The sequence below is a fragment of the Camelus dromedarius genome, chromosome 8, assembly GCF_036321535.1.
Source record: "Camelus dromedarius isolate mCamDro1 chromosome 8, mCamDro1.pat, whole genome shotgun sequence".
NCBI lineage: Eukaryota > Metazoa > Chordata > Mammalia > Artiodactyla > Camelidae > Camelus > Camelus dromedarius.
Window position 1 is genome coordinate 18674687 of NC_087443.1, and position 9927 is coordinate 18684613.

The 9927-nt window shown below is 55.1% G+C and overlaps 1 protein-coding gene across 2 annotated transcripts in view; it reads left to right on the forward strand.

Moving 5' to 3' along the window:
• ALOX5 (arachidonate 5-lipoxygenase) overlaps positions 1 to 7405 on the forward strand; it is a 48306-nt gene extending 40901 nt beyond the window's left edge. Inside the window, exons 8-14 of one of the 2 annotated variants that reach the window (XM_010985291.3) lie at positions 1190 to 1393; positions 2119 to 2205; positions 3937 to 4115; positions 4360 to 4481; positions 4859 to 4959; positions 5244 to 5414; positions 6739 to 7405. In XM_010985291.3, the coding sequence (XP_010983593.3) occupies positions 1190 to 1393; positions 2119 to 2205; positions 3937 to 4115; positions 4360 to 4481; positions 4859 to 4959; positions 5244 to 5414; positions 6739 to 6918 (1044 nt within the window). In that variant the 3' untranslated portion in view covers positions 6919 to 7405. Of the gene's footprint in view, positions 1 to 1189; positions 1394 to 2118; positions 2206 to 3936; positions 4116 to 4359; positions 4482 to 4858; positions 4960 to 5243; positions 5415 to 6738 lie in introns of those variants that run through there. The other variant, XM_064487931.1, reaches the window with a different exon arrangement.
• Positions 7406 to 9927: the final 2522 nt, after the last annotated feature.

Genomic DNA, 9927 nt, shown 5'->3' on the forward strand with positions numbered 1-9927 from the left:
GCAAATTCATTGGCAGCAAAGCTTGTTCTAAACCAGTACGAGAGACTGTTTAAGAGGCTTTCTCCCACTCAATGTGAAATGCATGCATTTCGCTGCAGAAATGCTAATATGTTTGAATGTAAAATATTGTGTTGCCCAGACCCAGGGCAGGGGAGAGAGGTGTCACATAATGAAGTGTGCACACTGCTAAAATCCTAAAAATTCTGGATTCTGAAACATTTGGCCATCAGGGTTTCAGACCAGGACCTGCCTTTATTCATGTAATCATCGCTACAAGTCTCTGAGGTAGGTGGGGACCAGATCACGGAGTTTGGGGGCTTTATTTTCTGGCGTTAAGAGGTCACCGAGTGTTTTTAAAGACGGGATGGACATGACATGATTTGCATGGCCCCAGTGTAGAGTTGAAAATGGAGGGAAAGACAAGCCAGTGTCTACTAAGGGGGCACCTGGCGGCAGGTCTGGCCTTGAGGAACAGTGACCTGGGACAGTGCTTCACGAGGGCCCTAGAGCCCGTCAGCTGGAGGAGCTGACTGAGGGAGAGAAGGGAATTTAGGAGCTCTAAGACAGGGCCTGGGGAACAGCAGAATTTCAGGGATGAGCAGAGGAAGGGAAAGTGTGGGAGACCAGAAGGCTGCAGCAGAGAAGTGTGGGACCAGGAGGGAGGAATGGGGATGGGGAGCAGATGGGAGACCACACAGCACATGCCTCATACACATCGTCACTCACCCCTGTGATGCCATTTTATTTATTTCCCCTAATAACACCGTGAGTGAACACTGTCCCCTTGGTACGGATGGTGAACGGAGCTCAGAAAGGCTAAGTTGTCCAGGGTCCCACAGGTAGCAAGTGTTCTGGCCCCTGGGTCTATGCTGCTAACCAGCCCCCTTTTTGAAGGTGAAGGGCCATGAGGATGCTCAGCTGGTCCCAAATCTTCTCTGAAAGCCAAGGGCACCATGTATCTGGCATAATGGGTGCGTCTGGCAACAGGCGATATGTTATAGCTTCTCTGGCAGCTGGGATGGGAAGTATGAACCCCTGGCCACTGCCCTCCTCCCTGATCCTCTCGTGAGTCAGAAATTACTGTTGAAGAGATTTGGATTCTCCTGGAGGTGCCTGAGAAGCCAGGCTCTCCTACGGCTACAGTCTGGAGCGAAATACTGCAATGCATTCTCTTTCTCCAATGTATCAGCTCAGCCAGGTCCCGGGAGATGAGAACCCCATTTTTCTCCCTTCGGATGCCAAGTATGACTGGCTTCTGGCCAAAATCTGGGTGCGTTCCAGCGACTTCCACATCCATCAGACCATCACCCACCTTCTGTGCACACATCTGGTGTCTGAGGTTTTTGGCATCGCCATGTACCGCCAGCTGCCTGCTGTGCACCCTATTTTCAAGGTACTGCAAGCTACTACCTCACCTAGAGAGAGAGGGTATTGGATATGGGTGTGGGGGACAGGAGGGAGTGAGGGAGGAGGGGCACTGACACCCCTACAGGTCTGTGTCTGGGAGGGGCCAGAAGAGACCCTTGAGAAATGCCGCACAGGAAGGAAGCAGCTCCAAGGACACAAGTGTGGGCCTGACCAGGGATCAGGCTAGCCTAGTGGGAGGGGGCAGGGTCCAAGGAGGCAAATGAGTTCAGTGTGACCCTGTCTGATCCCACGTGGCAGCCCCCACTATCACAGTCCCTCTCTCTTTGCAAATCCTGGCCGCACTGACTGCGGGGCTGACGGCAGGCTCGGTATACCTCTGTGTCCCTCCGTTTCTCCATGTGTGAAAGAGAGATTGAATTAGCACACCTGCCGTGGAGGATTACTGTCAGGGTTATGAGAGTTAAATTCAGAGGGCTTCAGACAGTGCCAGGCCGCTCTATGTAAGCGTTGACTGTTGGCATTTTTTTCATTATCATTATGTTGAGTATCAGAGCTGCATCCTCCAGCAGCTGCTGAGCAATGAAGGTCACCACGGCAACCTTCACTCCCTCCCCAGGCCCTGGCATCGCGCCTCCCCAAGGGACCGAGGTGCAGGTGCCAAGGGTCCCTGGGGGCACCCGAGGAGGTGCAGACCTGGTCAGGAGGCCCTGGCTGGGCCTTCTCTGAGGTCTTCTCTGCCCCTTCCCCTAGCTCCTGGTGGCCCACGTGCGGTTCACCATTGCCATCAACACCAAGGCCCGGGAGCAGCTCATCTGCGAGTATGGCCTCTTTGACAAGGTGGGTGCCCCCTACCCGCCTTGGTGCCAGGAAGAGCCCGGCTTGGCAGGCACCCACTTCTCAGAACCTCCACGACCTCCACCTTGACCTGAAGTCCAGATTTCCCCTGGGGAGACCAGCCCTCTAGGGACCACGGGGGCGAAGGCCTGCGCAGGGTGGGAGGCCGAGAGCACTCAGAGTGAAGGCTCCCTGGTTCCCTGGCCGGGGTCTGCCCCTTCTGCCCAGCCACTGAACGAGCTCTCCTCCTCCCAGTACTCCCAGTTCTTCCTCTGCACCAGGGTCTCCCTGTCATCTCCTCCTGCCCCTCCCCTCTCCATCCTCTGACATGTGGGTGTAGACCCTGCCTCCTGGCACCCGCTCCGCACCTCTGACACACTGGGGACCTGCATCCCCCACCCACTGCTGCCCATCACTCTGAGCACAGCCTCCCACCCTCTGCCCTTCCAGGCCGTCAGCACTCCTGGCCCACTCTCCCCCTCAGCAGGGCCTCGGGTCCCCCTCACATTATCTCAGGCTCACCTTGTTTTGACCCTGCTGGAGCCTTAATGAGCCTGGTCCCTCCCTGCAGCCCTCACCCCAGCCTTCCTCCCTTTCCCACCTCCTACTAGTGAGCCGGCCAGGCGATCACTAGGGTTGAGTCCCTAGGTGGAAAATGACAAAACCCAACTCAAACCAGCTGCAGCTGGAAAGGAGCTGTAGCATCTCCTAAACCTAGATGTTTTAGGGTGAGGGAGCCTCAGCTCGGAGCCTGTTCCCATGGGCAGCGCTGGCCTGTGGCCTCCACCTCAGCACCAGCACTAGACCCAGAGCCCCTAAGTGACCCCTGCCCACGGTGTGCCTCCTGGGGACAGCGCAGGGGCCAGGGACCTGAGTAATGTACAAGCCCACTCTTTAAACTGTGTGGGTCTCATTGTCCCAGATGGACTCTGCAAGTTGGCACATCCCGTGGGAGGAGGGACAGGATGCCATCATGGTGAGCTCCAAGCTCATGTGCCCACACAGGGACCATCTTCCATCCAAACAGGAAGTACCAGGGAGCAACTCTGTTGGTCCTCCTTGGGTCAGACCCCCACTGTGGACCAATGTCTGGCATCCTGCCCCCAAGTCCTCTGAAGGTTCTGTGCCCTGAGTGCTCAGCCACCGTGTGTGTGTGTGTGTGCGCGCGCAAGCACACGTGCACCTGCTCACAAAGCACATATGTGTGCATCTCTGCAGCCGGGAGGGGGACCAGGACTCCTCCTTGGGCATCTCTCCAGCCCTCACCTAAGCACACGACTGGCCCTCAGAGAGTCGTGTGGGTCCTGGGGACTGGTATCTGTGCCTTGTGCCCAAAGGTCAGGTCACTGAGAGCAGTGCTCGGGCTCCAGGCAGCCTGTGCTCAGAACTAGGGCAGGTCCAAGGGCTGCTCTGGCCCGGGCCCCACCCTGCCAGCTCTCCCCACTGCCCTCCCTCCTGCAGCTGCCCCCGTCTCTGCACACACCCCTGCACTTCAGCCCCTCACAGCAGATCCAGCAGAGGCTCCTCCCTGTAACCGCCTCCTTGGCTGGGCTGCCCTTGGCTTTCTCCAAGTTCAGTGTCCCTCCCACGCCACCTCACGGAACACAGGTTTGCCCCTTGCGTGATGGCCCGCCCACTGCCTTTCCATACTTCTTCATGCTGAGCTTCGGGCCTGGAAGCCTGGAGAGGGGGAGGCGGCCTCGGCTCACTGCATTCTCTCCCCTCCCGCTCCAGGCCAACGCCACAGGGGGCGGTGGGCACGTGCAGATGGTGCAGAAGGCCATGCAGAACCTGACCTACAGCTCCCTGTGCTTCCCTGAGGCCATCAAGGCCCGGGGCATGGACAGCACGGAAGACATTCCCTACTACTTCTACCGGGACGACGGGCTCCTGGTGTGGGAGGCCATCAAGACGTGAGTGCAGGGCTGTGGGACCCGCCCTGCTCAGGAGCGGAGGTCCGGCAGGAGGAGCAGGCGTGGGCACTGATGGACCCAGCCGGGTGCCCGGACAGCTGATCCAGTGGGCGGGGCCTGGCTCTGTGGTCAGGGGACTGATGGGGGAATGGGTGGGGCGGCAGGGTGTGTGACCTGAGCCTGGACATCAAGGAGTGGGTGACAGGGTCACCTACTCCTTGCTGGGCCTCTCCTCCTGAGCCAGGTTCACGGCCGAGGTGGTGGACATCTACTATGAGAGCGACCAGGTGGTGGAGGAGGACCTGGAGCTGCAGGACTTCGTGAATGACGTTTATGTGTACGGCATGCGCGGCAGGAAGGCCTCAGGTAGGGCTGCCCCCAGCCCTCCTCCCATCCCGCTCTTCTGCTCTTCCCTGCTCCTCTGATTTTCTTTGGGTAAAGCTGGCCTTTGGCCCCCACTTCAGTACCCACTGCTGGAGCCAGAGCCCCCTGGGGACCCATGCCCACCAGTGTGTCTCATGGGGACACCTCAGGGATTTTCTGTGGCTCCTGAGAGCCCAGGTTAGAAACAACAGGAACACGGGGCCCAGCAGCTGCCCCCTCCCAGAGTGCCTTGCCCAGGCCTGAGCCCTCGAGTACTGTGGGGGCACCCAGGGACCGGGTCCAGGTTGCAGGGTGGCTGTCTGCTAGTGGGGTGCCCTTCCCTGGGGTCAGGCTTCAGCCAGTCCATGGCTCTGCCTCAGGCTTCCCCAAGTCCATCAAGACCAAGAATAAGCTGTCCGAGTACCTGACGGTGGTGATCTTCACAGCCTCAGCCCAGCACGCAGCAGTGAACTTTGGCCAGGTGGGCGAGGGCAGGGCCTGGCCGCCTCACCTAGACTGCTTCTGGGGGTGCTCCAGGCGGGCCGCCCCTGGTCCTAGTCTTCCAGACAGATGGCAGGGGCGGAAACCTGGGGAAGCCTCAGGGCTAGGAATCGGGTGTTCCCGGTGCCGATATGGCAGCTAAGCTCAGGGCACCAGCCTTGGAGAGGGGCTGCCCTGGCCCCACTGGAGTGGGAGGAGGGGCCCCAGGGGAGGAGGAGGGGTATGGGGTGAGGCACCCACGTGATTCGGTGGCCATCCCTGCAGTACGACTGGTGCTCCTGGATCCCCAACGCCCCGCCAACCATGCGGGCCCCACCACCCACCACCAAGGGCGTGGTCACCATCGAGCAGATCGTGGATACACTGCCGGACCGCGGCCGCTCCTGCTGGCATCTGGGAGCAGTGTGGGCGCTTAGCCAGTTTCAGGACAATGAGGTGAGGCCGGAAGCCTTTTTGCCCCCTTTGGTGGGACAGTCACTCTGGTTTAACCCATTCCTCAACATCAGGGTTTTGTGGTTTAGAGCTCAGGCTGGACCCCTGCTGACCAGGAATTTGACTTTCAAGGCTGGAGGGGCCCAGGAGTCCTCAGGCCCGAGCCTGGATGAAGCTCAGGGTGGCCTTGGCAGGAGAGCAGTGGGACAGTGCTCCACCGTGATGTTCACAGTTCAAGGGCACACCCAGCACCCCCACCACTGACAGCTCTCTCATGTGGGTTGTCCCTGACACCCCAGAGGAGAGGGCTAAGGGTTTCCCAGGTCTCCTTCCAGACTCTCCCATGCAAGTACACCTTGTTGAACCTAATCCCAAAGCTGGCTCTTGGTAGACACAACCCCTTGGCTCAGTGCTGCCCAGAACGACCAGAATGACCTGTGGTTCAGCCAGCCCTGGACTTGCGGGCATTCTGATGGATCTCAGTTGCTCTGGGGCCTTTGTTAGTGTGCTGGTCCCTCACTAACATCTTTGTATATGTGTCTTTGCTCCTGTGTACAATAGGACCAAGGAATACATTCCTTATGGAGGAATTTCTTGGTCAAAGAATGTTGAGGCTGAACTGCCCTCCACAGACTAAATCAAAATCCCATCAATAGCTCAGGATGTTTCTCCCACCCTTTCCAGCCCAATTTTTAACAATCTCATAGTTTTGTTATTTTTTAAGATATACCTAGGTTTGTTTGTTTGGGGGGGGGCTGCTTTGTTTGTTGTTTTTATTGCATTGCTCTTTATTGTTTTGGGATTTTTGGGGGGAGGGGCAGAAGTAACTTGGTTTATTTACATTTATTTTTGATGGAGGTACTGGGGATTGAACCCTCGTGCATGCTAAGCATGAGCTCTACCACTGCGCTATAACCTCCCGCCAAGATACACCTAGTTTTATTTTGCAGACATCTGTGTGAGTGTGCAAATGAGCATACCCCACCCCCAACAGATCCTGGCTGTAGCCGTCCTAGGCTGGAGGGAAGGCGGGAGTGCTGGGGAGGACAGGGCGGAGCAGGGCTCCACAGCCACATGCCCACCAGGACCACCAACAGCCCCCACATTCACCTGCACTGTTACCCATCCCATAGTCCCTCTGCAGTGGGGCAGTTTTTTTTCCCATTTACCTGCAAGGCCCCAGCCCAGCAGCATCCTCAGGGTGCCCTCAGCAGGTGGCAGAGGGTGGAGATGGAGAGATAAAGGATGGTCTCTGGGGGTGGGACAAGGTCTGTCAGTTTACGTCGCCTCATCCTGGGTTCACCTCTGTCTGTGTCTGGGTCCTCAGCTGTTTCTGGGCATGTACCCAGAGGAGCATTTCATCGAGAAGCCAGTGAAGGAGGCCATGGCCCGATTCCGTAAGAACCTGGACGCCATCGTCAGTGTGATCGCTGAGCGCAACAAGAAGAAGAAGCTTCCGTATTACTACTTGTCCCCGGACCGGATTCCCAACAGCGTGGCCATCTGAGTAGCTGGCTGAGCCCATCTCACGCAGGGACGGCCAGCTGCTTGCGGCTGCGCTCAGCACCCAGACTCCAGCCCGCCCGGGCGGCCGCACGGCAGGCCTTCGGATACCTGGGAATTCGGCCCAGGCCCCAGGCGGACTGGCTTCAAACCAAAGGCTCTCCAGGTTGGACCACGACATTGCTAAGTTTCAGTGCATTTTCCCGTTTGTTCCTCAGTCTTTCCATACTTCAAAGTGTGTAAATGCTGCAGGGACCTTTCCTACACAGAGCAGGACCGTAGCTTCCTGCCCTGCACCCAGCTCCGGGCTCCCACAGCACACACCAAACAGCACAGCGGCGTGACTGGTCGGAAGTGGTTCCTGTTGGAAACATGGGATGATTATCTTTTTGTTCTATTTATGCTTAGTCCAATTTCTTGCATACAGTAGGTGCCCAAATAAATTCTTGTTGGATGAATTAAGAATGAACTGTCATAAAAATAAAGCAGTTCCACCCACTTACATTCCAATCACCCTAAACAGCTCACATCCCTGCTCTGCACAGAAAGGCCATAACCCTTGTGATTGCATCTAGAAAAAAGCCTCCCACCACTCCTAGTCTGGATAAAAGGTGCTTTTCCCCCCTTTTTGGCCCAGAAAGCTCCTGCTCTTTCTTCAAAACACATCCCAAATGTCACCCCCTCTGGGGAGACATCCTTGATTACTCGGAGCTTGTCTCTCCCCCAGGGCTTTGTCCAAACCTCTCTTGCCCTCCCGTGTGGGCTCTGCCCTGGAACTGGAGCCCCTGGAGGACAGGGAACCCACCTCACTCACTCCTGTGCCCTGGTGGTGGCCTCAGGCTGGCATAAGGCACCAGCCCCGCTGCTCCCGCATTTTCCTCCTGGCCGGGTACCTCGCCGACAGATTCCAGTAATTGTCGTGGGAGCTGGGGGCTGTTTTCTCCACTGACAAAGGACCCAACATGACTTTTTTAAAAATGCATTTTCTTTCCTCAGGCCCAAGAAGCAGAGCCAGCCCTGAGCTTGGGGCTGGTGATCCACTGTGTCCTAAACACATTCCCAACCCACCAGCTCCAGCCCTTGGCTGCAGCATTGGGCTGGCAGGGTCTGCAGGGTTTCAGGGGGGTGTATACTGATGGGGGAGGCTGGCAGGTCCATACCCACGTAAAAGTCTCCTACCAGGGCCAGCATGGGATGGGCGAGGTGAGTATGCACTCCTGGAACCACAAGTCCCTCTGAGGAAACTTGACCATTGGGATGGGTACCAGTGTGACTGAGGTCCAGTCTTACTGCCCCAGACTTGCGAATGGCCTTGGTGACATATGGTCATGGTAGATGCACTTACTCAGCTCCCTGTCCCTGCGAGGGACGACATACCAACCTTTTTAGATGCCACCAGGCCATGTGAGTGAGGAGGAGGAAGCAGGAATGAAAAGAAGCAGGCAGGGGAGATGACACGGGTCTGATGCCTGTGGAAAGACTGGGCAGAAAGAGCTTCAGACTGCAGTGCACCTTTAAGAAAGTCTCACTCCAGCTGATGCAGTCCTTAAACAAAAGCTTCCCGTTACAGAAATCTTGCAACAGGCAGGGATGACAAAAATGGTCTTGGCATGAACATCACAGCAAATCCAAAGCTGGAGTCAGTGATGTCCTGTGCAGCCAGATATCCAAGTAGCACAGATCTATTGCTGCCACAGGAGAGAGAAAGCACCAATTTTCGACATAAACTCTGGGCCAATGTCAGGCTGAGCCCTAAGCCACACAAGCTCAGGGCCAGCTTGAAACAGCTCAATTGAGGATAAAGCAAACTGAAATTTGATCTTTCAGACAGTTTTTGGTTTACGTTTAACCAAGTTAACTGCTTGCTTTAAAAAAAAAAATCAACACTATTCAGAGGAATACAACTCAGAATCTGCAAGTAACATTCACAACAGCCAGGACATAATTCAAAATTACTCAATGTACAAAACATTAGGAAAATGGGACTTAGTCTCAAGGGAAAAGACAACCAACTAATCACAAGATGACCCAGATGCTGGAATTAGTAGACAATGATTTTAAAGAAGATTTTATACCTGTGCTTAATGAGTTAAAGGAAGGATGCTACCAATTGATAAAAGGAAGGGAAACCTCAGCAGGGAACTATACGTGGAAGGAGGAGGAGGAAGGCCAGCAGCAGCACAAATCACCACCACCACTACCACCACCAAGTGAGAATTCTAGAACCAAAAAATATCTTTGAAAAAGAAAGGAATGGGCCGAATAGTGGAACAGAGATGACAGAGCGAAGAGATACTGAACTTGAAGACAGATCAATAGAAATGAAGTTCCTTTTTATATGAACAGAGCCTCAGAGACCTATGAGACGATACCAAAAGGTTTAGTATACATGTAATTTGAGCCCCAGGAGGAGAGGGGGGCTAAAAGAGAATGGGGCAGAACAAATATTTGAAAAAATGAAGGCCAGAAACTCCCCAAATTTTGGTGAAAGACATAAATTTATAGCTTCAAGAAGCTCAGTCAAATCCAGGCAGAATAAATACAAATAAAGCTATATTTCTAAGTCAAACTCCTCAAAACCAAAGCTAACGAGTTTAAGGATAGGGGTGGTGGGTATGCCAAGACAGCAGAGTAGAAAGACACTCTTAGCTCACCCTCTTCCATGAATACACCAAGAGAGACATTCATGGACCCACCCATTTGCTCAGAACACCTGCTGAACTTTGACAGAACATTGCCTACTTCAAAAGACAAGATTCCTCACAAAATCTGGTAGGAGGAAAAAGGAAGAAAAAGGAAATTAGCACAGGACCTGTCCTATGGGGAGGGAGCGGCAAAGGAGTAATAGCGCTTTTACCCTGGGATGCCCCCCTCCAATGGAGAGGTCAGTGGGGTTGGAGGGGGAACCTCCGAGGCTTGGAGAAGTCCACAGCAGCCACTTGGACAACAGAACTGAGAGAAATTGGCACAAAGGGTTCTTGCAATCCTAGCCCTAGACACAAGCCAGCGGGGG